This window comes from Myotis daubentonii, chromosome 13 (assembly GCF_963259705.1).
Source record: "Myotis daubentonii chromosome 13, mMyoDau2.1, whole genome shotgun sequence".
In the NCBI taxonomy this organism is placed as follows: domain Eukaryota; kingdom Metazoa; phylum Chordata; class Mammalia; order Chiroptera; family Vespertilionidae; genus Myotis; species Myotis daubentonii.
The window spans coordinates 42542891-42569006 of NC_081852.1; the positions used below are offsets into that span (position 1 = coordinate 42542891).

Here is a 26116-nt window from a genome sequence, read left to right on the forward strand (position 1 = left end):
AATTTCATCAATTAGGGTGGTGACTAGTTTGTGGAATTCAGACATCCTCAGTGCCTTTGGCTTTGGGGGCAGCGCGCCCTCTGGTGGTGAACTGAAGAACCTTTGAAGGCAATCACAACATGATCATGGGCGGCACCCTGTGGAGGACTGATCATCTCCATCACCAGCCAGCAGAGAGAGTGCCAGCACAGGAGTACCCCTGGGATAGCCTTAATTCCAACCCCAGGGCCAATGTCATACTTTAATATAGGTGGAGAAAAACTGCAGATGTGTCACAGGTCCATAAGAAGGACTGTTTCACTTTATTCCACAACTAGAGGCCCGGTGCATGAATTCATGCATGGGTGGGGTCTGGCTGGACTGCCCTGATCAGGGCCAATCAGGTTGGGCCAGCCGACGGGAGGAACACCCCCTAATCGGGATGGGGGGGCGATTGGGGGCAGGGCTGGCCAAGGGGAGGGGCTGCGGGTGGTTGGCCAGCTGGCCCCACCCCCAGGTCAAACTCCCAGTTGGTCCAACTCCCGCCTGAGGGGACAATTTGCATATTAGCCTTTTATTATATAGGATAAGTTTTTGTGCATTGTAGCAGAAAAAAAAATGATAGAAACATTGAACCTTGCTAGTTTAGTAGAAACAATTTGAACGAAAGATTCTAAGCAATAGATTGTAAGTGGAATTAAAATAAATGGTCCAGAATATGTCAGACCTCATATTATAGACAAAATGGCCAAAGTGACTGCACCCAGGGGATATAGAGTAAAACTGAATTTCACAAGGGGCCTTGCAAAGCACAGTTGGCATGTGGCAGTGACTGAGTGTGTAGAATCCGTCCTTTGTTATTTGAAGAAGAGAAGAGACAGGATTCCCGGAAGCCTCCTCACAGAAGCGATGGTGAAGGCCTAGCCTGAGCCCGCTGACACTGCACAGCCTTCCCTCACACGCAGCCACATTGCTACTCAGCCCACCGCTTTGGCCCGGTGTTCATGTACTGAATTCTCTGGATCTCTCTTCTTGACCGTGAGCTTTTCCCCATGATAGTCCAAGGACTTGGGCTTTTCTCTCTACTCCCACAAAATGGATATAGCCTCATTTCTAATAATCATTTAAAACATTATTTACCGTACACACACACATGCACACGCAGCCCATTGCAATTTGTCTTCCTTAAATATGTCTGATCACAGACACAGTGGGAATAATGAATGGTCCAACCATATGCTGCCTCTGTAGCCAAGGCATGTGTGGCTCCATCTGATTTCTACCCTGAGATATTCAGAAATAGGATCTGTTTTCCTTCATTACCCCCTCTGAGCTTCATTTTTATATCCTGCTGGCCTTGACGAACCCTCCCATAGAAGCCAGGTATAATGATTTTTTGAGAAATGGGATGTAAAAAAAGGTGAGGAGGCAAGACACTCAGAAATCAAGCCCCTTTTCTAAAATCACACAGAGAGAGAGAGAGAGAGGGAGAGAAAATTCCTGCTGGGGTCAGGAACAGGACCCAAGGGCTCCTTCTGGATGCACAGTGATCTCACTTGGTGGTTCGCTGCTTCTTAAACCACAAGATCTGAGAGCTGGAATGAACCTTGTCAGATCTGTCCTCAAAGAAACAAGCCAATCCAAAAGTTTTCCAGATCTGTCAATGAAGTTTGGATTGGTTATGAAGCAGCTTCGCATCTCTCCTCACTCCGCGCTCAGATCCCCCGGTTTCCAGCTCCAGTTCTGCTCTCTGAGCTACATCATTCCAGGCTCAGTCTGGGCACAAGCCACCACAGTCCCCTCCTTCTCTCCACCTCCACAGTAGGACGATAAGTGTCCGGCATGATCTCCTCGCTTCCTGACACAGTCTTCACATATATGTGTGCTTCCTCTGCTCCCATCATATTCTTCTCACGTGTGGGTGGTCTCCTAGGATTCTTGAGAAGACAAACAGGTTTTTAAAAATACAGCAGAGACTTCTGCTACTGGCCAAGTTGGAGTAACCACAACCAGACGTACCCTCCCACCTACAAGAACCAAACTTCAGACAAACCATCTAAAACAATAGTTTGCTATTTGTTTTCTATTTCATGTGTCCATTGTTACTTTTTAAACCTTTTTTCTGCCTTCTCCCATTTAGATTTTAGAAGTGCCTTATTAAGTTCCATGAAAAAAAATCTGTTGGGATTTACGTTGGAGTTACATTTATTATGTAGACCAATTCTAGGTTGTTTGACATCTTTGTGCTGTAGAGCTTCCCTATCCATGAGCATGGTATATAATTCCCATTATTTAGGTTTTATATAATATCTTTTACTAAAGCTTTCTATTTCTTCTTAAAAGGGTTATATTCCTCACCATTCTATGTATATTTTATTGCCACTACAAAATGGTATTTAAAAATTTTTATTTTTTATATTGTTATTGATTTTTAGAAATGAAAATTACTTTTGTATCCAGTAAACTTGTTAGAATTTTGATAATTCTAACAATTTATCTGTAGGTAATCATATCATCTGAAAATAATGTAAGTTTTGTTTCTTCTCTTTGAGTCTTATATGTCCTACTTCCTTTTCATATTCTACTGCATTGACTAGGACCATACAAAATTGAATAGAAGTGGTAATAATGGGCATCCTTGGTTTGTTTCTGACCTTGAAAAGAAAGAATTCATTAACAATTTACCCTTATGTATAATGTTTGATGTAATTTTTTAAAAAGATATCTCCATTCCATTTAAGAACATTCCTATTCTATTTTTAGTTTGCTAGTTTCCACATCACAAATGGCTGTTAAAATTTTGTAGTTTCTTTTCCTATTGAGGTGGTCACATGATTTTTCTCTTTTAATTTGTCAGTAAAATACATTATATTACATTGATTTTCTAATATTAACTCAACCTTGAATTTCTGTCCAGCCAATAGAATTACGGAGAAGCTCCTCTGTGTTTGAGTTTCATTTGGTGGTCTCTTTTCCACAAGTGCTCATAACTGTACTTCTCCTGTGATGCAAAAGGCTTTAAAACCCTTGCTTCACCAGGTTTGTTTACTGTATGATGATATACAGTGATTACAACCAAGAGTTCTTACCTCAGCTATCTTGGGATTGTCATCAATTTCTGAAATTTCATATGGCCTCTCACTTTCCTAAATCGGAAAGGAAGGAAGGAAGGAAGGAAGGAAGGAAGGAAGGAAGGAAGGAAGGAAGGAAGGAAGGAAGGAAGGAAGGAAAAGGGAATGGAAGAGAAGGGAAGGGAAGGGAAGGGAAGGGAAGGGAAGGGAAGAAAGAGTCACACCATTTGCCCATGACCTTGATTGTGGTACCTAAACTTAGGTGCACATTACAATCACCAGAGAACTTTGAAAACAAAATAAGCAAATAGGTAATAACTCTCCCCTTCCAAAACACAAGTAAGAAATTCCATTGTGAGTTACTTCAAAAATAATCCAGGGTTGACAGTGTGGAAAAGTGGGTGGGAGAAAAGATGAAATATAATTTGCCAGGAATTGATAATTAGGTTCATCATATGATTCTCTCTACTTCAGTATATGTTTAACCATATCCATAAATTTTAAAAAGTTATGTTTTTTAAAGACCAGTGCCACAACTCTATTATCCCATGATACTGATTTAACTGGCCTTGGCGACTGGTATTTTTATAGCCTCCTCGATGATTTTAAAATGCACTGAAGGTTGAGAAACTACCACTTAATTAATACCACCAGCAAGCACAATACTTCTGAATGGTTGAAGTTTACAGCTTGCCAACACATCTTTACATCCGTGATCTCATTTGGTCCTTGCAAATTTGCCAGCCTCTGAAAATAGGTAGGGTGGTTGTTATGACTCCTCTTAAGTTGAATGAAACAAGGCACAGAAGAGGTTAAGTCACTAGTCCAGGGTCACGTAAGTGATCAAGTGGCAGAGCCAGGGTTGGAGCCTTAGTTTTCCACCTCCCTGTGAATGCTGGCCTCGGTGAGAACACCAGGAATGTTCACAGAGGATGGAACTGGAACCCAGAGTCCACACGACACGGTTGTGGACAACCTGGAACCTCGCTGGATATCGGCGAGGTGGCCTTTGCATTCTGAGCGTGGTGCCCAGAGCACCCTGGCATTCGGAAGGGGCAGGGCCGGTAGATTCCCTTGTGACTGAAGTGTGTTCAGATGTGAAAAGGGGCAAAGACAACAGAGCCGCCTACTCTGGACATACACCTGCCAGTGACACCTCAGCGCCTGTTTCTCCTCTATCTTTCCTAAGATTATCTCCTTTTTAGTGAAGTTTGTGCCCTTCTATTTCTTGACTTTAAAAAACACATCCACTATACAGACATGTTACCATGACAACGAAGTCCCTCTTCACTGCTACTTTTTGCCACCCCAAATACCAACTTTGTGGCCACGGATTTCCTCACGAGAGCTGAGGTTGTATGACAAGCCAGCTCATGAGTCTGAGAAATCGAGATGCAGGAATGTCCATAGTCCTGTTTGCCCAAAAGCCAGTTCACTCAGATACTGATTCCTGCCAACACCTCCAGACCCCAGGACGCTGCTAATCACCTCAGTGGACTCCCTGCCGCTGCTTCTTCTTCGGTGAATGAGAGTAAACAGTAAAGCTACCAGCAGGGCTGTGACCACCAGAGACGGGATGCCTGCGGCTAATCCAATGGAAGGCCCACAGTCCTGACACAGAGAGAAAAGCAGAGTCAGATTCTCCAAGAATAAAGGAAAAGTTCAATCAATTAAAAGTAAGAGTCCTGGCTGATGTGGCTCAGTTGGTTGAGCACCATCCCATGTGCCAAGAGGTTGCTGGTTCAATTCTCTATCAGGGCACATGCCTGGCTTATGGGCTCAATCCCCAGTAGGGGGCGTGCAGGAGGCAGCTTATCAATGCTTCTCTCTCTCTCTCTCTCATCAATAAAAACATATTTTAAAATAATAATAATAAGTAAAAAGCCTTCAGGGACCCTAAGTGTTATACAAAATCAAACAGATAATGAAATATTGTAAAAAATGTTTGCAATGTTCAGTACATGGCAAATGGCTCATTTTCATAGGATTTAATTTACATAGTTTAAGTCAATTAGAAAAAGGTGATAATCCAGTAGAAAAGTGACAAAGAATATGAACAGGACATTCTTAGAAACAGAAATACAAATGTTTCATCAACTGAGATATGATTCAAAGCAACAATTAGGTACCATTTTTATCTATCGGTTTGGCAAAAAGTGAAAGGTTTTATTATATCCCACACCATTTTGATGTGAATTTTTAAAATTTTGTTTACACTAAATGCATTAACCAATTAATGTTCAAATTCCCACTTTGTTTTGATCTGAGTGGAAATAGCCACATAAATTTTCAGATTCACAGATTTTCTGGAATTATCAAAGATAATCTTCAGCCCTAGCTGGTTTGGCTCAGTGGATAGAGCATCAGTCTGCAGACTAAAGGGTCCCAGATTCGATTCTGGTCAAGGACACATGCCTGGGATTTGGGCTCGATCCCTAGTAGGGGATGTGCAGGAGGCAGTTGATCAATGATTCTCTCTCATCATTAATGTTTCTATCTACCTCACCCTTCCTCTCTAAAAATCAATAAAAAAATATTTTTAAAAGATAATCTGCAGCCCTGACTGGTTTGGCTCAGTGGATAGACCGTCGGCCTATGGACTGAAAGGTCCCAGGTTTGATTCCAGTCAAGGGCATGTACCTTGGTTGCGGGCACATCCCCAGTGGGAGGTGTGCAGGAGGCAGCTGATCGATGTTTCTCTCTCATCGATGTTTCTGGCTCTCTGTCTCTCTCCCTTCCTCTCTGTAAAAAATAAATAAAATATGTTTTAAAAAAAAAGATGATCTGCAGAATCTGTATAAATGTGTGATTCTCACATATAACATAAATTCAGAAAAGTATATCAATCATAAATATATAGATTGATGACTTTTCACATAAGGAACCCAGCACCCAGATGAAGAAACAGAACATTGCCAGCACCCAGAAGCCCCCCCTAGTAAGACTATCCTGAAATCTATCACCATAGATTTGGCTGTTTTTCAGTACCATGTAGATGCATATAGACCAGTGATGGCGAACCTAGACACACATGTCAGAGGTGACACGCGAACTCATATTTTTGGTTGATTTTTCTTTGTTAAATGGCATTTAAATATATAAAATAAATATCAAAAATATAAGTCTTTGTTTTACTGTGGTTGCAAATATCAAAAAATTTCTATATGTGACATGGCACCAGAGTTAAGTTAGGGTTTTTCAAAATGCTGACACGCCGAGCTCAAAAGGTTCGCCATCGCTGATATAGACAGTATGTACAATAAGTCCTCACTTTAACATCCATAGATTCCTGGTGAAAAAAACAATAAATGACACCAGTTTTGCCATGGACTGATTAATAGAAACAAGAGTTCCGTTCCTACGGCATCTCGCCAATGCTATAATGAAACAGTGTTGAACAAAGCATTCTTCCAGAGCCTTCCTACTCTTTTGTATCTAGCTTCTTTTGCTCAACACATTGTGAAATCCATCTGTGATTTGCATCCTCTCCCTCACTTCTGAGCTGAGTTGGTCATAAGAATAATCATTGAGCCAGAGTCCGTGCTTGGTAACAGCTCACATATCAAATTCATCGACCCCTCCAAAGAAATGCACACGCTGGGTACGGCATCATTACCCCCGTTTTAAAAATGACCAAACCAAGGCTCCCAAATTTAAGTGGCATACTTACCACTTCTTTCCCTCCTGTAACAACTGGAGAGGAAGTCTGTGTGGAAAAAGAACATCTATCTTAAGAAAACAAATGACTATTCTCTGTGGAATGAATATTATACAAAACAGTCTGTCTGTCAAATGTGAAGCTATCATGCCTAAAATTCACCCCTTTGCTAAACATTCTATTAAAACAATAGAAACAATGACTGCCAAACAGAACCTTATTTGACTGCTTTCCAGGTAGAACAAATGAGATACTTCTACAAGGAGACAGAATTCAGAAACTCGGGAGAAGTCTCTCTTATGTACCCCCAGGAATTTGCCATGACACCCTTGACAACTCAAAAAGGCTTTCGCCGGACTAGTCCCTAGTCCCCACACTACGCTTTGGGTTTCCTGTCCCCACTGCCAGAGGGAAAAGGTAAAGATTGGTGGAAGCTGGTGAAGGACACCTTATTGTTTTCAAACATGCAGTGAAGCAAGTGGCTGTGGGGGATCTGAAATTGTGACCTGTCCATGTTTCTGGGGTAATGCCACACTTGATCAATACTTTGCGTGTTTCCGGTTCACATCTCCACTGAAGGAGAGACACTGGATCTCCTTTTTATGAGCTATTTCAGGTGATAGTCTTACATGGATCAATAACTCTAGGGAACCAGATCTACATGAGCAACCAGCCGCTGTCAACTGTGCTGCGTGGTCCAGCGTGGAGTTAAGAGTCAGGTCCTGGGCTCTCTACCTGGAGGGGAATGGCAATGTCTCCACTCACAGGCTAAGGGGTCAGATTTCTTTATCTTTCAAATAGGATGTTAGTACCTACCTCCAGGGGTGTAATGAGCACCAGGAGAATAAGCCTTTGTCATTCTTTGAAACTCAGCAAAGCCCTAGTCAGACCTGTTATTTACTTAATATTCTCATCAACCTCATTAATAGCTTGTTGTCTCTGGGATTGAGGCTTTCACAATTTTTGTCTCTATTTCACACAAAAAATGAACTAGATCTCAGAGGCGTTATGGGATTTTGTCTAAGGTTCCACGGATCCTCGAAAATCTAACCTGAACTTGGGCGATTGAATTCCATGCCTAGGGCTCGAGCCCGAAGACTTCCTACCGAAGGAGCCATGTGATAAGGAGGCGTTGCCATTTGTACCTAAATGGTTGCAGTGTTACCTGAACACAATCTCCCCCTCCCCCATCTTACCTGAATACTGCATTTGCCTAAAGTGTTTTATTTCTCTGGGTTGTGGTAAGAGTTGAATATAACTTCAGGTAAGATGTTCTATTTTCAGGTTACAGAAATTCACTTTGGCTGGCTTAGACTCCCCAAAGGATTTAGGGGTGCTTCGTGGAGCCCCACAGCAGCGGGAGTCTGGCTCCTCCAGGGACCGGAGCTGGGGTCTGGAAGTTTGTCGGGACCAAAGCTATTCCTCCTGGGACCTTTCCATCTTTCCTGGACACATAGCCTTTCACATGGGCTCTTCTTTATCTGCTTCCTTCTTCTCACTGAAGATGAGTTTTTCTGCATGGTCTGGCCCTGAGCCAAGCTCTTAACTGCTGTGTTACACTGCCTTCCCTGACCCAGTGCTGCACCCCAACTCCATTTTTGCACTTGACAGTTCAGTATGGCCCAACAGGGACCACTTGCCTCTGTGGCCGTGTTCCCAACTCCCTGCAGAGGCTCTGAGGAGCCAGGAATCCACCCCTGCCCCTTCCCAGGGCACTGGCACTCAGCTGCACCAAAGGGAGGGGTCATATGCTAAAGACCTAACTGCGAGGGTGGGTGACCGACCGTCCTGGTTTTCCAGGAAGGTTGCCTAGGTTGCAGCACAGTTGGCGTTAAAAACAGATGGTCCCAGGCAGATCAGGATGGCGGGCCACCCTACACAGGTTCAAAGGGAGAGGGGACAGTTCCCAGAGAAATGGCTGTTAACCAAGAAGGCACTCCAGAAGGTGATGACCAGCCTCACAAGGACCTCTCCTCGCCCACTCACCTCTCTGCTTTCCCCCGCATTTCCCCCATTTCAGGTAAGACTATCACCTGAAATAGCTCATGAAAAGGGGAGATCCAGTGTCTTGCTCCTCTGAGTTACCTTCACAGGGTACCTTCACAGGATGGCCACGCCAGGATAAGACAAAACCTGGGGTCGCTACAGACCTGCTGAGCCTAAGCAGCTCGGGGGGGGGGGGGGGGGGGGGAGTTCCAGCCGGGACCATCTTAACAGGCTTTGACAGCTCAGGAGAGGGAGGGGCATTTGTCTGCTGACAACAGGCAGAGACTGAAGCAGGGAGCCCAGCAAGTCAGGGAGGCTCAGAAGGCAGGGTGCCACCAGGAGGGTGCAGCAGGTGCCAAGGGAGCCTGGGCAGATGCCCAGGGCAGCCAGCAGGGGCCCCCGGAGGCCGGCAGTGAGTGACAAGGCCCTACCTTCCCGCTGCTCTCCAGGACCGGGCCCTCATGTTACAGGAGACTTGAACCCTGACTCAGGTGTCCGCTCATGAGGTAGATCCAGTTTATTCTCTTCGAATAACCACACGACTTAACCGGAAACATTTGGCACAGAGAAACCCACTAGAAAACCGGGCCAGGAAAACGCCTAGCTCCACCACAGCAGCACTACTGGCCAGAAAACAACCCTGGATGTGTTTTCTTTTCAAACGGTGTATTTACAATGTTCAGCCTTGAAAAAATGTCAGCAGCCCCCAGCTCCTGATCGGGCCTTTGAAGAGCCAAGTGCCTGCAGGTGAGGTGTACGCGCTGGTGCTCTGGAGGCCTGGGGAGGGTCTGCGGTGGCGCCCGGTGCATGGGGCTGCTGGACTTACCGTGTTGGCCGGCAGCGTGAAGTTCAGCGAAAAACTCTGCAAAAGAGAAGGAAACACTAAAGCTCTCACGAATGGCCAGCCAGGCCCCCGACCTCTCCACCAGTCACTGACCCTGCGATTCTAAGAGCACATACTCGTCCAATAGTGTCAGTTGGCTCGTGTCCTCTCCCAGTCTCAGCCCACGAAGAGGGCAGGGGAGCAGGGGAGCCTGAGCATCAAGTCAGCCCTCAGCCAGGGCCAGACCACGGGGCCAGCCTGCAGGACTATTGCCTGGGGGACCCCAACCCAGGAGGCCAGTAAAAACATTACTAGAAATTCAGCTAAGTGCTGAAAGTGGTCCTCCTCAACCCAGAATTGTTTTCAGGGAGGGACTGTGAGCATTTAGAAACACTTGGCACTTGCTGCTTGGGTTAGGAAGTAAGACCTCCCGGGGCGGCTCCGACCAGAACACCTGCTCCCCAGGTCAGAGCCTGAGAAGGACAAGGCTCTGTGTTTGATGAGTCCAGGGCTGGGGCTGAGCGGGTCAGGACCACAGAGGAGAAGCTAACCCTTCTCTCCCCTCCCTCACTCAGCACCCAGATGACCCTCTCCCCCTAATATGGAGTCAATGGTTTTGTTTTTTAAATATATGTTTATTAATTTTAGAGAGGGAGAGAGAGATAGAAACATTAATGATGAGAGAGAATCATTGATCGGCTGCCTCCTGTATGCCCCCCACTGGGAATCAAGCCCACAACTTGGGCATGTGCCCTGCCCAGGAATCGAACTGTGACCTCCTGGTTCATAGGTCAATGCTCAACCACTGAGCCACGCCGGCTGGGCTGGAGTCAATGTGTAAAGTTCATGGGCTCAATGGGGCACCAAATTGTTCACCTGCCAGGTGTCCAGTTATCTGGGTCAGGCCCTGCCAAGGGCCCCACTGGCCCTTCCTCCTCTCCTCTTCATCTTCTGTCACCATCGTTTGGCTCATCAATGCCAGTCCTTCCAGGCTACTCTTTACCGAGACCAAGATAGACATTATTCTAGGACATTAGAGCAAGAAGGTCATCTGGGCCACCGCAGGTCAGAGTCTTCTTCCTCAAGGGACCTAACCAGCCAAGCCCACGGATGCTGCACGGACACTTGCTGGGCCCTGCTCGGAACACAGCTGCCCAGAGCCTTATCTCATCGGTGAGTACTGGGCACTGACGTCAGCAGGCCCGAGACAAAGCTTCCTTTGGGTGGACAGCAGACGGGAGGAGCAGCAACAAGTGAGCCATTGCATGTGCTGTGTATCAATATTTGGATGACGAAGGCTTTGGCCAATTTCAGAAAGACGTCTATGTTTTGTAGAAACACACTACAGTGCTCTCACGGAGAGAAAAACATCACGTAAAGTTGGGTGGAGAAGAATCTGACGCAGTGTTCTTTAAAGAGGCAGCTGGTGGGGTGAGGCAACCCTCCTCTGGATCCGAGTCCAGACTCAGCCACTTAGAAGCTGTGTGGCCTTGGAAAAGCGATTCAGACTCTCTGGTCTGCATTTCCTCACACAGATCCCCCAGGCTCAGGTTTTCCATCCTCAAAATGGGGACACGATCAAGGTGCCCTGCCCACCTTACAGGATAAGTCCACAGGAAATGACACTGGGGGCGGCTCCACCCAAACTGTAAAGCACGTAGGTGTGTGAGGGTCTACGAGGTGCCATACTCTTCATGGGCCGGCACACAGCAAGGCACAGGGCAAGCACTTGGGAAGTTCTTGTTGGATGGAATCGCATACCTACATCAGCAATATTCAAAGTACTCGAATTTGGTCTAATACCTTTGTTGCTAACACACGCTTATTGTAAGTCTAAGCACATTATGATGTCTACATGATGGTTCTGAAGGCTCTTTAGGATCTCAGAGGCCGAGTGGCACTTGTTCTAGTAAGTTTGCTGTTGGTGAGGGAAAGTAGAGAGAGTCGGATAATTACTCCCTGTTATTGAGGGTGTGCTGAGTGTCAGATGCTGCGCTCACCACCTCCCCGTGAAGAGCCTGCTCTCATCCCTACATCACGGGTGAGAGCTGAGACCAAAATAGGTTCCTGAGTGTCACCAGCGGGTAAGTGGTAGGGGCTGGGTTGGATTGTAGATCCTCTTAACACCAAAGCCCAAATTCCACTCCTTTCAATTATCTCTTTAATAGAGAATCACAGAAGCCTCTTCTGTTTTCCCTTTTAACTTAGTAAACCTCATCTGAGTCACAACCAAATATGTATCACAAGTCAATAAAAAAGGTGGAAAGTTTCTGATGCAACGTAGGAATATCTATATTGCTGACTGAACAATAAAGGGTAAAGGCATTGATCAGACCCATTGCTTCACCTGGGAAGTGAATTTAGCTGAAACATCTACTTTGTACCCTTGCCGTATGTGAGGTGTCATAAACATAACCTTAATATTTAAATAAAAGATGAATCCGGCAAATATTTGATGAGAACTTTACAAAAATAATTAGTATTTTGCACATAGAAGAGTAATTTCAAACCAAGCCCCTTGACTTCATTGTACCACAGAAGCAATTCTATTAGAATTAGAGAGGTGAGTTTTAAAGGCCTGGCAATTGTTTGTATTCAGAGAGAATGAAGGTTAGGCTGAGAGAAAGACGCTAGCTGTCACTTACCATTCCGACAGCTCCCAAGAACCTTCTCCAAACACTGTCCTCCGCAGGCTCCTTTCTCTCTGGAGTTCTTGGCTTGTGTCTTGCATTTGCAGGGACATCCAACTGGGAGAGCAAGGGTGACAGGGCTAGAGGTGGCTCCAAGAGAGCGCTGGCCAAGCCATTTATGGTCAGGGGAGTAGCCGAGTCCTCGGCCCATCCCTCAAGGAAGGTGGTCTCCGGGCCCATAGCCACTGCGTATCCAGGCTCCACAGAGAGGCCAGGTGATCTTTGTCAACATCAATCATCTCGGACTCCCGTTCCACCCTCTTTGCCTGTATTTCTTGTCCTTCTTACTTTTCAGGCCCCTTCCTCCGTTACACTTCCAACTCAGCAAAGAACCCACAGCTGGCCCGAGAGCTCAGAGGCCCCTGCAGCTGGAAACTCTTTAGAAACAATGGGTCCCACAAGCCGAGGCGGGCCCAGCTGCTAGCCATCGGCATCCCAGCGAGGACGGAGTCAGCACAGCACCAGCATCGCCGTGGAGGATGCCTGGGAGATGGGGGCTGGGACCTGCTCTGTACGTGAGGCAGGACTGTGGCTGCCCCAGCGAACACACACCTGCCTGGTGGAGGTCAGCCTCACCCCTGTCTGTTCGCACACCTCGAATGGGGGCGCTCCTAGAGCTGGAGGGGGCTGTTGGCACGGGCGGCTTTTTATTTCTTCTGAGTTCTCTGTTAGGAGTTTGCTTCTTTAAAATAGTGACGGGGTTGGAGTGCCATGCCAACAAAACAACGGAATTAACACCAATACATTTGACGATTTAAATAAGTGAGTTTCTTAATTTATTTAACAAATTTTTTTGCACCTTCTACCTGTTGAGTATTATCTGGGCACTGCTCTCAGAACTGGTGGAAAAGACAAAGGAGGCCGCAGCTCGTAGGGAATGTACATTCCAGCGAGGGCAGGAATCACTGTGGAGGGGCAGCTGGGGTGGGCGGGAACAGCGAGCAGAGTGGCCCAGAGGCCGCTGAGATGACATGTAAGTTGCATGTGAAAGAGAAGAGGGTCCCAGGCAGAGGGGACAGCAAGGGCAAAACCCTGGGGCTGAAGCATCTGGCACCCTCACACACACGACAGCGTCCAGCGCACCTGGAGCAACAGAGACCAGGGAGTGACCCCAGAAGGAGTTAAAGACGGAGTTAGGGACCTATGGCGTGAGCCGGCAGGGCAGGTAAGATTTATACTGTAGAGCACTGGTTCTCAACCTCGGCTGCACATTAGAATCCCCTGGGAATCTTTTTAAAATCCTGATTTCTGGGCCTCATCCTCCGGAAATTCTGTTTCTTTGTGATGGGGTGAGGCCACAACATTAGTAACAAAGAAACAGAATTTCCGGAGGATGAGGCCCAGAAATCAGGATTTTAAAAAGATTCCCAGGGGATTCTAATGTGCAGCCGAGGTTGAGAACCACCACTGTAGAGCAATGGGAAGCCTGGCCAGGGTTTTCAGTGGGACGGGAGCCTGAGCTAATTGATGTTAACATAGATCGTCTGGCCTCTCTGTGGAGCCTGATTACAGGGGACAAGAGTGTTAATGCAGACACTGGTCCGCAGAGTCCAGTAAAGGGCAATGGTGGCTGCCCTGGGTTGGGGCAGTGGGAATGGAGAGCAGTTAATGAGTTAGTGACTCATTGTGGAGGCACTGGCAATGAGATTTGATGATGGGGGGGTAGGGGGGTGGCGGGGGGGGGGGCGGAGAATGTGGGGCAGGGGAGGGGAGGGAAGGTGAGGGAAAGAGCAGAATGAAGCCAACTCCTGGCTTTGGGGCTTGACTCACAGAGGGGATGGAGGCACCATTTAGTCAGGTGATAATGGAAAAATGGATTTAGGGTGTGGGGTCCAGGCAGTGAGATACTGACCTGAACAAGACCAATGTGCTCTTTGCCTCATGGGGTTTCCAGTTCCCAAGAGGATCCCTAAACCGAGTCTATTAGTGCCTGGGCATCATGGAGACACAGTCCAGGGAAGTCTGTATTGAGAGTCCTAGCTGCCCTTCTGGAAGCTGTGTGGTCTTAGGCAAGTGAAGTGACTCCTTCCAGACTCAGTCCCAAGCTATAAAATGGGGAGGATACTGTGACAATGACTGGACTACTTACATTACACAAGTGGTACAAAGCATGCTTCCAACTTTGTTTGATGGGTGTAGGATCACACCTGGACCAGACAACTGGACCAGGGAACTCCAGCTCATGGTTCCAGCCCCCTCTGTGGATGGGCAAGGCCAGTGAGGTCCTTTTTGATTCTTTTTGTTTGCTATGTATCCACTGACCACCAACTCTCCCTCCAAAGGGCATGTTAGTCCTTTAGAAGAATTGCTAAGACCTCTCTCGTCTGTGGTGCCTAGGTCACAAGCATCAAAACGGACTCTGATTACGTTAAGAAGGGGACTTACTGGTTGGGTGTAGTGGAGCTCACAGAAAGAAGAGAGGGGCAGGGAGCTGGGTTCGGGGAAGCAGAGTAGGCTGTTCCCAAGGCTTCAGCAGCAGGAACTCCTGGACAGTCCCCTCATGGAATATCCTCCCACGAAAAACAAGCTCTAAAATACCTCAGCTCCTTTTCCTCTTGATGGAGACTCTAATTCCAGGAAGAGGATCTTATGGTCTGGCTTGAGTCATGTGACCTAAGAGGACCTGCCACCTGGCTGACAATCTGCCCAGTGGGGTCCCTCCAAGACGAGAAGAGGTGGTTCTGCAAAAGGAACTTGGCACCATCACCCAAAGGAGGGGGCCTGGGTGAAGGCGGCGCTTCTTCTCTGGAAGCATTAGTCCTGAGAATTATTTCCTGAGAAATTGCAGAAAGAATGCACTTAGTGGGTGAGAGGTTAGGACTGCCAACTCTGAGATTCTCTGCTCATTTATACGTTGCCACCATTTAAATTTGTATAAGCCCAATCACACTGATGGCTTGCCAGGCAATAACTGGTTGGTTTAAAAAGTCGGTCCATTCTACCTGATAGATGGCCTTATTCTAATTGTTAAAAATCTTTGTTGAAAATGTCAGTAAGGAAATAGTGATTAAGTACAGTGTTAAAACAAATAGCAGAGTTCTGGTCATTTCCCTATCGATGAGTGTCACAGGTGAGAGTCATCGATGGGGTCCATCAGATCTTTCTGGTTCACCTCGCTTTTCACCTGAAGTTAAGAGCAGCCACATGACATGTGAGGCGAAGTGAGATGTCCCACATAGGCATGTAAGAACCAGTGTGTGATTTTCATACTCTCTTTCCCTCTAACATAGGAATCAGCAATGCTCCAGGCAGCAACTCAACTAGTCCATCAGCCCAGCCCAGCCCAGACCTGATTGATGATGACATGGAAGAGCTGCCAGATACCAGAAATGAACATGTAGCATGAACAAGAAATAAGCATTCCTTATGTAAAGCTCCTGACATTTGGGGGTTGTTTTATTGCAGCATAAGCTACCTTACACTGACTGGTACATCAAGTAGTCCTGCCCTTGCGCCATTTTGGCTCATCCTTTAGGTACTGGTGACTACAGAAAGCAGTAAAATCATAAAACCTTGAAACTACATATAGCACAAAACAGTGGCATGTGTTAAATAGTCTGGCATTAATTCTGAGTGTTTTAAAAGATATGGCCTCTATTATCCTTCCCCGATATGACCCAAGAAGACCTAAAAGTCTCTTCATCTGGTCAACCTAAAAAGACTGTCCTCGATCAGATAGTCTCTATCTTTGAGTTATAAATGACCCCGTGTCAGTCAGGGTCCCCACAGGAAATTAGTGACATACTCAATCTGAAGTATTTGAGGGGGGCTTATTAAAAGGACTACTTATAAAGGTCCCTGTAGGGGACAGATAATGCAATACCCCAGGTTAGGCCAGCAGAGTGTCATTAGCACCCCTAGACCTGGAGGAGCGAGTGGAAGGAGTGGCTGCCAGAAGCCAGAGAGAGAAGGCCACCTTATAGGAGCCATGAGCTTCAGTTTTAGATGTCAGGTGTGGTCCTCAGGCACAAAACCATGTAGAGACGAATAGAGAGAGTGAGTTGCCGAGGGACAAACGGAAGATGTCCACCACATCTACACCCTTGGGGAGCACCATCTCCACAATCACTACATTGTCAGATTTCCAGGAAAGAGGACAACTTGGAGGCCACCTTTAGCTTTGCTCATGACTGTCTGGGTCCAAGAGAGCTCTGTTCTGGAGCTGGGCACTGGGTACTCACCAGAGAGCAGAAGGGTATAGAGAAGGACCCCCTTTTTCTATGCTCCCCAAATTCTTGTGGTATTGGGGAAAACCATCACCATGAGGGCCAGTCCTGTCTGAACTGGTAATATGCACCCAGGACACAGCCATCCATCCACATTCTTTAATAAAACAATTATTTCTAGGCCATATGTTTGCTCCCCTCCACTTTCTCTTTGAAACTGACAACACTTCATGAAATGGAAAATTACACAAAATAAAAAATACAATATATTTATAGATAACACTCTAAACAGTTTTTTGTTTCTTTCTTTCTTTCTTTTTTTTTTTTTTTAAAGAAACCTTTCAGGCATTTGGGATTATTTTTCAGAAGTTCAGTCTACAAAGGAAACTTGAAAGACATCTGCTGGAGCCATGGAAAGATCTGTTCACAAACTGAACAGTAGCAATACCACGAATCACTTGAGACTTATCAAAGGGACCAGATCAATGGCAAATCCCAGTGCAAACTTGCCAGTTAACAAGATTTTACAGATGATTTATCATGAGTAATAGGAAACGTCCCTTTAGAAGAAATGAAGTTAAAGTGAACCAACGCACAGCCTCGCTTTCTCTGTTTGGAGAAGTTCCAGACCCTTACCCTGCCCTGGGATCCAGGTTCTAGCTTCTGCTAGGCCAGATGACACTAGAATCAGACCAAGCTGAAGACCCAGACCCTAAATATTCATCAGGTTGTCAAGCTAATTCTCTGAACTGAAGCCAGGCTTGGCCTCTGTGGCAGCCCGGAGGCCCAGCATGGATTAAAGGACGAAGCTGGCTAGAGTAACGTCCCCCGGCTCCCTCCTGTCCATCCGGGGATGTCTGTGGGAAGGTCACTGAGCACCTGGAAGCACCAAGGCAGGGGCCTGGGCCTTCCTGCTGAACGGGCTTTTCTCCATGAAGCCAGCGTGCGGACACTTGCAGAACCCGCCTCGCGTGTCAATCCCAGGAATGTGGGCTTCCAGGGGAGCGATCTGGCCAGTCCCCGCTGAATCAGAGCTTGTCTTTTCTGGGAATACGTCACTCCCAGAAGGCCCAACAAAGCTTCTCACAAGCGTCCCATTGTTTCAAATTGGCCACAGGTTGATCATTGTTAAAGTTGTGTTTTTGAAAATACTCATACGACAGAGATAAAAATGGGTCATATTGTTTCTCATGGGGGGAGGGGGCGGGGGAGTGGCGCATATACTGAGGCAGAGCTGCCTGATTCTGACTCCCTCCCACTTCTCCAGGGAATTCATTACTCTTATTTAGACTTCTACAGATTGAAACTACAGAATTTTCAGGTCCTTGGAGAAAGACTCTTAATAGCCACTTAGATATCCTGATTTCAGCTTTAACTTGGACAGATAAGCTGAGACAAAATAAAACCCAGAAGATACAAAAATCAGAGAAATGGAATCCACCCTCACAGGCAGATGAGGCCTGAACCACAAGACAAGCTGCTCCATTTGCTGCATCGAAGATCCCCTGGGCAGGGGTTGCGATATATCACGATATGAGAATGTAGGCTGGGCGCGGGCTTGGTAAAGGGAAACAACGCACAGATGCGGGGCCGGTCAGGAGGGCCTGCTCAGTAAAGCTATGGTCCCAGGTTGGCATTTGTCTCACTGCAGGGATTAAGGCTCTGACAGCTGATCCTTTACAGACACACATATACACAGACATATATTATTATTCATAATAATACTTTGATTTTTTTTCTGTTTTAAGGAAAAATATTTCCATGCGTTTTCCCACCTTTCTTTGTATTATTCTTTCTTTTTCTTTTCTTTGTTTCTTTCTTTCTTTTTTTTTTTTTTTTACTCCCAGCAATCATTTTAATTAGACATAGTCCTCTGGGGGCATACTTTGATCTTTAAAAAATATAACCTTTAACCTTTTGCAACAACTTTGTTTAAAATAATGTTGTTTTCCCCCCAAAGGAACTGTGTGCTTGGGAGCTATCTACGCTCTCACTGAAAACACTGGTGCTCCGTCTGGTGTTCAGTACCAACCAGACAGGACGTACAGCTATGTAAACATTATTTAAAATTATTCCAACATAAATACTCTTTTAAAGCCACATACCACAGCTTTTAGCTCATAATGCCCATAGACGCCTTAATGAAATGCCATTCAAAACGACCTCACTGTTTAAAGTTTACCTGGAGGTTCTAAAATTGTGTAAACAACATCCTCTACACTTCTCTAGAACAAGTGCCAAGTGTGGTGAATGCCGATTGCAAGTTGGCGATTGGAGGAGACCAACTAGTCTGAGCCAAATCACCAATGCGCTCTTTCACCTGATCAGTTACAGGAAGTTAGTCACAGGTTGACTTGTTCCACAAGGTGTTGATTCTTACGTAACATATAATTAACCAGTTTTCAACAGTGTTCACCCATGAGGGGCCTGAACGGGTCCCTCGTAAGATGTCTTTGCACATCTTTGCAAATGCAGTTTGCATTGGTTGCCAAGGAGTCAAGGTCCACCACAGAGGGCGCCTCCGCAGCTGAAGGAGCAAAGGTCCTAGCCCATGGCATCCCACGGGGCAGGGTGGGGTCTTCTCAAAGCCAGTGAGCAAAGGGGCATCGCAACGAGCCAGGATGTTTTCTTCTCAGCAAACGGGGGACCCTCACACGCCAGCGTACTGCTGGGATTCACGGCAGATGCCTTAGCCCCCTGATGCACTTAGGGATGAGGGGGAAACCCAGGGGGCAGGGAGAGCTGATGACACAGAAGAGAGGCTTGAGGTCTCCCAACTTGGTGACAATGACTCTCAATACTCGAGCTCCCTCTGTGTGCTGCCCACTGTGATGCCTGTTTCCGTCCCGATGTCCATATTCTTGGGTTTCCCGGTTAACCTGTCGCTGGAGGAGTCTCTGCCCAAAGCTGTGAGTAACAAACCAGCCTCGGCCAAGCTCTCGTCCTCAGTGCCCAGTGCAGACAGAAGACAGCCGGAGTCTCCAGCACACGGTCAGGTTACTGGCACCTACGGAAGCACACCCAGAAATGGAGGAGTGACCACCCCGGGGGCTGGCCTTTTGCCCCAGAGGAGAAGGGACAAGGAGCATGGGTAATGACAGGCATAGCTTGAGTGATTAGTGGCTTCAAACCTTCATCTTTAAAAGTCCGTAACTGATCATGCTGCAACTGGAACCAAAGGGACATCTCTTCCTCGTCGGCCAAACTTCATCAACTACACGCCCCCAAGGCTAGATTCTGAGGTTTTGTTTGAGAAAAATACTGTACATTGTTTTTCAGGGCAGATTCACAAGGTGCTATTTTTATTAAAAAAAAAAACCTTCTCAGTCACTGTCTTCCGAGAACATCGACATTATTTCTTCATGTGCAGGGCGTCCTGGAACTTGGTGCTGGTGTACCGGGCCTGAAAGCCTTTCTTGTTGATGGTGTCGTCCGTGTGGAAGCGAATCATCAGAGAATCCCCTGCAGAGTAGATTTCTTCCAACGGCTGAGGGGAGGAGAAAGGAAAACAGGGCACTTTAAGCCACAGGACTGTGGTTGGAGTTTAAAATAAGGATGAGCCAGGGCCTCACCCAGACATGGGATGGCTGATGGGGCCGTTAGTATCCCTGGCCCCAGAGACTCTGAAGAGCACCCAAACCAGCTCCCTGTGGAAGGAGCTCCCAGCCCTGCTTTTCCACAGACAACCCTGGACACAGCTCGCAGAGAATCGATTAAGGGCATAGATGGGCCAGGCATTGGTCTAAGCGCTCTCGGATCTTATCTCATGTAAATTTTACTAAACTTTACAAGGCAGGTGCGCTCTCCATTTTATGCTGAGGAAACTGAGACTCAAGTGCACACAGACAGGCAGGACCCAAACCCCGGTCTTTCTGGTGGTCAAGTGTGTACCATGAATCACCCAGCGCTAGGGGCACCATGGTGATTGGTTTGATTGATCTGATTTGATTTGACTTATTTGATTTGATTGATACGATGTGATTGATTGCTTTGATTAAAAGGTGATACTAAAATTTTTCAGCTTTTAAAATATATTTAGGTGGACTTACTCCTGAAGTAATTAAGTTTTGACAAGGGACGAACACAAAATTAACAAGGAAGTATAAGGAAGAACATAGACTGCTGCTACCAGCCAGATACTAGTGGAACCACACTGGACTTCCCACATATTTCACTGCTCAGGACGCCCCAAGGTTTTCCTCTGCATGTGGGCCCACATTTTGAAAGATGTTATCTATGGAAGACGCATTGGTTACGTCACACATCTGTCCTTTCTTTTGGGGAGGCACAGGAAGATGAAGGGGAATTATTCAGACATATAAATGCCAATTTGAGCTTCTGCTTGGCACGAGGAGCACTAGTGACTCCAAAATGATTGGCTACGTGTCCAGCCAATAGCAAAGAAGCTTGAGTGATGAGCCTCAGGGCCGGGGGCTGAGGGCCTGGTGTGGGCAGTGCCCAGCGTGGTACAGCCGGAGTGGGACCAGGACGCTGTTCTGCTGGTCCACACACCTTCACTAGCACCAGCGATATGGCAGGCCTATGTCAGGTGCTGGGGAAGTGGTGAGCAAAAGGGCTCTGCCCTGCCCCGGGGAGGTGGCCCAGGAAAGAGGTGGTAGTGAGAAAAATGATGATGATCTTGATGATAACCGAAGATGGCGACTTGTCATTTCCATAGGCAGTTAGTTTTGCTTGGGGAGAGAACTGTAAATATACAAAAATACAATCGAGAGTTTAAAAAGCCTAAGGCCAAATAAAAATGGGGGTGGGGGTAGGTGCTTTGCAAAATTAGGACACAGTCTTAAATGGAAAATGCTCCTCAGTAGCTGACCTCAGTCCAAGGCTGTATGAATTGGTCCCTGGCTCCCTCCCACCCTCCTCTCTGACTATTCTCCCATTTCCCACTGTTTCCCAGCAGAACAGGCCTCCTGGTGTGTTCATAAGTGAGTGTCTGACTCCACTACTCACGCTCTTTATCACCATGCTCTGTCCCCTGGGCCCAGCGAACCGGGACTCACCCCAGAGCCACAGAAGCGGCCGAGCCTGGGCGCCGTGCTGTCATAGCCGTCGTAGGCCTCCATGTAGTCATAGCCACAGTCCGCCTCCTCCTCGACCTCAAAGGTCCGGAATATCAGCTCCACGCCGTAGCCGTCCTCCGCCACAATCACCCAGTCACAGCGGGCCTGACTTGGGTAGTTGTTGTCCCCAAACTGGGCATGAGAATAGAGCTCTTTGGTCTGCACTTCGGCCTTCAGCCTGCCCCCACACTCTGGAGCGAAGAGAGAACCACGATACCCCCTCGGCACAGAGAACCCACTTGCCACCCCCACTCCCCACTTCCCAGTCTGGGACTTCCCTCTGCACACACCCTCATTCCAGGCCAGTTTTGTCTGCAAAGCCTGTGCGTGCCCTGTGGGAGAGGCCAAACAAGTGTCATCATCCCATTTTACAGAGGAGTAAACAGAGGCCTGTGACTCTGAGTGTAGGGCTCATTGCGGGATCCAAATTGGGCCCCACAGCCAGGTCCTATGTCCCCAGCCTGAGCCATGTAAGGCCTCTGGGAATATCTGAGCCTACTGCTGAAAAAGCTGGCCGCCTGGATCTTGACCACTTAACTCCCTGGAAGAGCTAGACTAGTCTCATCTGCCAAGGGCTCACACCAGCCCAATTGACTTGCTGTAATTTGTAACTTTTGCCAACAGAGGGCACCAAAAGCACATCAGAACTGCTGGTGAGGTCTGAAACCTAGAAGCTTCAGAACAGACGTGACAGGCTCCTGCATTTCAGAGCACTGACCACAGGCACCCTTGAGGCCCCTGTGCATGTCACCAGTGAGCTTACCTCATACTTCGTATTCTGTAGTCTTGGCTTCTGGGGTTTTTACTAGAACTGTAACTCTGCTTGGCCTGGGTCCCATGCTATCTCGTGTCTAGGCCACTACAGGCCACAAAATATAAATGGATAAATGACAGTGATCAGAGATTAGAAAACACCAGAAACTTTGGAAGCAAATTCCTTGCTGTCTGTCCTCAATGTGTTCCACGCTTCCGAGGGGCCCAGAGCTCCCTGGGGCGTGCCTTCTGCCTCGTCCAGGCCCAGCTGGCCCCAGTCCTGTCTGACTGCAACTCCCGGGCCCATCTGTGCTCTGGCTTAGAATTTCTTCTAGGTGTGAGCCTTTGAAAAACCTCACATTCCTGAGATGCCGCTGGCGATGAAATGGGCATAGAGCAGGGCAAAATGACTTCTCTCCCTCCTCCCAGATCCCCCTCCATCCCCAGGAGGCTGATCTCCAGGTCCACATGGGTGGGCCCCCTGCCCTCTGCCCTCTGCCTCCGGGTTGGGTTCAGCCAGGGAAGGACCAGCAGATGAGCGGAGGGAGGAGATAGGTCAAGGTAGTTAGTCCCAGGCTCCTTCCCTGCCTGGCCACTGAGGCTGCGTTCTTCACCTAAAAGTCACAGCTCCTGTCCAGGTACCCTCTGCTTACCCCCCATTCTATCACCAGGCTCCAGAACCTACTCCCTCATCTGGCCGGGGGTAGTAACAGCCCTATAATTCTTAGTCCTGGTCGCTGCACTGTCCCTGTGGTGTCCCCACACCCTGCCTGCCCCTTTGTAAATAGTCCCTTATTAAATTCTCCTCCAATAATGACTCCACCTGAGTGTTCCCCCATTTCTTGCTGGGACCCTGATCCACCTCAAGCACCTATGCTCTGTCTGTAGGGACAAGAGAGTGAAGTCACTAGTCCATGCTTTTACATTTCCTGCTGGGAAGCTAGAGCCCTCTGAGGAGCTGAGAGGGTGCAGATAATGGAGTGTTTTCTAGAAGGCAAGGACAGCTAAGCCGCCTGTGGGTGCTGGCTGTCCTTTGGTTTTACCTGATTCCTATTTTCTGGCTCTGAAAACCAAGAAAGCTGAGGGCTGGGGCTGTTCAAGAGATCAGAGCACCTCACCGGGTCCCCTGATCTCAGACTCTGAGTGGGTCTCGGGCAGCCGCCACTAAGCCAAAGGGCCACAATCTTACACCAGAATCAGAGTCAGCACTGCTTCCTGGGTTCTGTCCCAGGCGGTGACATTTCAATGGCGAAAGAGCAGAGCCAATCTTCTTACTGACATTCTTCCATTTAACAAAGCAGATGTCAGTTATAAGCATATATATTTCCTCCAAAGGACCAAATAAAGCTCACATTTAAGTGAAGGAAAAACAGAGGGCACCAAAAGCACAGAACTATTTTCCCTTTTCTGGACCGGTCCTTAGAAAGGGCTGCTCTCCAGCACTCAGCTCCCAGAATTCTGGGTTGCACAGACCGGCAAAATCACAAATACCTTTTGAAAAGAGAGGACGGGAGGAAGGAAGGGACGGAGGAAATGTGGCGCCAATAAAATACTGTCCACTTTAAACGTTGCCAGTGAAGACACTGAAGGAAAACGACCTTCCCCTACTCTTGCCCATGTTTCGTTTTCAACGGGACATGCTATCACACGCCTCCCTCCCCACAGCCGTGATAAAAGGCAGTCCTGTCCCGCCTTCCCCCATCCACCTCCACGCACCTGTGCTGTGCTCCGCCTGGAAGCCTTTCCTCTGCACCGAGGCGTCTGAATAAAACCTGAGGAACAGGCTGCTGCCCGCAGCCACCACGGGGTCTGGCTTCTTGCTGCCGCAGAAACGGCCAAGGATGGGGGCCTGGGTGTCGGGTCCGTCATACACTTCCAGGTGGTCATAGGCGCATTCCTGGTGCTGCTCGATCTCAAACTCATTAAACGTCTGGAGATGGAAAAGCACAACGTGAGGCCAGGGCCCGGCGTTCAGCCGGGCGAGGACCCGGTGGGGCAGGACGCATCTGGCTGCCGAGGGGACAGGGAGCCACGGGGATCGGGGAGACATCTGTGGAGAGGCCTGGGCCTGGCTCCTCTCTGGGTCTCCAGAACAACCCCAGGAGGCCAGGCCAGGAGCCGCTGCTCCTGTGACCACTGCAGCTGGGACGGGGTTCGGGGTGGCGGCGCCTGCGCGCCTCCCATCACATCAGCAGCTTCTCCAGCGCAGCGGCCGAGTGCTCCTGGGGCCGGGAGCTGCTTTAAGTGCTTTACAAATGTTAATCCTCACGGTCCTGTGACGTGTCCCCCATGATAACCCCCACCTTACAGACAGGAAACTGAGGCACAGAGCAGTCAGAGGACCTGCCCAGGGTCCCCGCATGCATGACCGCGCCCTTACCCTCTGCACTACACCATGTAATCCTGCGCACAGACACAAGCATGAGCTTTATGCGGGCACACCGCTCCCCAGGCCTGCCGTTAGCAGAACGCCTTTTCCCAGGCAGCCCTGCGTTTTCTCACTCAATCCGGCTGATGCGGGGCGGGAAGAACGATTATTATCCCCGATGTGCAGGAGGGGAAACTGAGTCTTACGGCAGTTAGTGGCTTGCCCGAGCTTAAACAGCTAGAGGATGGAGCTCGACTTGACTCCAAGCCACACTTCTAACCATCATCAGGCCATACTGCCTCCCTCCTCCCTGTCCCCCCAAAATGTAGGATTTCTCAGGCATTGGGCAGTTGACCGACTGATGGCTTGCCTACGGGACAGGTGAGAGGGGACAGTGTTTAATACAGACTTGGATCAAAAGACAGAGTGGAGAGAGGACAATAGTTGGGGAGTGGGGGGGGGGGTGTCTCAATTCACAAGAAAGGGACGGGGGAGACAGAGCAGGGATGGGAGTGGGGAGGGGCCATTAGCAGTGAAGGCCTTCATAGGATTGACAAACACATTTGAAATGGGCAAAGCTCTTCACACCTTATAGAAAGGGCTGGAGAGCGGGGGTCGGGACAGCGGGCAGGAGCAGGAGGGGGAGACGACGGCACCAGGGTGGGTGACGCACTGGAAGGGAGACAGTGAGCCAGAGAGGCGGGCGCTCCCCAAAGGTCCCTGGGACACCTCTGGCTGTCCCCATGCAGCCGAACACCAGCTACTCGGAAGTATTTAACTCGCAAAAAAATAGAGCATGGTCAATAAATCCACCACCCACTCCCAAGGAAATTCTTTTAAAAAACTAGCGCATATGTGTATGGACCTCAGATAAATTTGAGGTCTGGCCTACCTGTGGCCACTGTGACCAGTTGTTTTAGTTCTTTAGTACCTTAAAGAACAGGAAAAGACATTTGCGGCAACTACTTGTGGCCCTTGGACAAGAAGCTCCTGTCCAGTTGTGCAGATTGCGCGTTCCTAACCGCAGGGGGCGCCGTTCCCCCGCCGTGGTCAGGTATTTATGTTGCCATTGGGAGCATTTCCCAGCAGATGGCAGTCTCGGGGAAGGATGCCTTTCTCTCAGGCGCTCTTTTTAATTCACCCGCACGCAGATTCAAGGCTATTCTGATGATTCAAGAGAGCAGCACCGGAAAGCATTGCTCACATGGGCAGCCATACATATGAGGTGCCCACTGTGAGCACCCTGTGGTCAGGGGCCCTGCCTTCTCCACCCCTCGATGCCCCAGGCCTGGCACAGAGAGGCACCAGCACCCACGCTCCAGCCCTCCACCCACCTGTCCTCACGGTTCTCGCCAGCCAGCACCCTAGCGGACCCCAGGGCCCACGCTCCAGCCCTCCACCCACCTGTCCTCACGGTTCTCGCCAGCCAGCACCCTAGCGGACCCCAGGGCCCACGCTCCAGCCCTCCACCCACCTGTCCTCACGGTTCTCGCCAGCCAGCACCCTAGCGGACCCCAGGGCCATGGTCTATTTATTATTGCACT

General features: G+C 48.3%; 2 protein-coding genes across 2 annotated transcripts in view; both read right to left on the bottom strand.

Moving 5' to 3' along the window:
• Positions 1–1480: 1480 nt before the first annotated feature.
• OPALIN (oligodendrocytic myelin paranodal and inner loop protein) lies at positions 1481–12387 on the bottom strand. The gene is made up of 5 exons (XM_059661977.1): positions 12163–12387; positions 9521–9556; positions 4539–4691; positions 3069–3125; positions 1481–1916 (listed from the first exon to the last, which is right to left on the bottom strand). The coding sequence occupies exons 1-5, from the start codon at positions 12385–12387 to the stop codon at positions 1740–1742; spliced, it is 648 nt and encodes a 215-aa protein (XP_059517960.1). The 3' UTR covers positions 1481–1739.
• A 6561-nt stretch (positions 12388–18948) lies between these two features.
• The window catches only part of TLL2 (tolloid like 2), a 97202-nt gene continuing 90034 nt past the window's right edge, over positions 18949–26116 (bottom strand). Inside the window, exons 19-21 of the mRNA XM_059660937.1 lie at positions 23921–24134; positions 21392–21642; positions 18949–19860 (exon numbers count right to left, since the gene is read on the bottom strand). Of these exons, the coding sequence (XP_059516920.1) occupies positions 19726–19860; positions 21392–21642; positions 23921–24134 (600 nt within the window). The 3' untranslated portion in view covers positions 18949–19725. The remainder of the gene's footprint in view (positions 19861–21391; positions 21643–23920; positions 24135–26116) is intronic.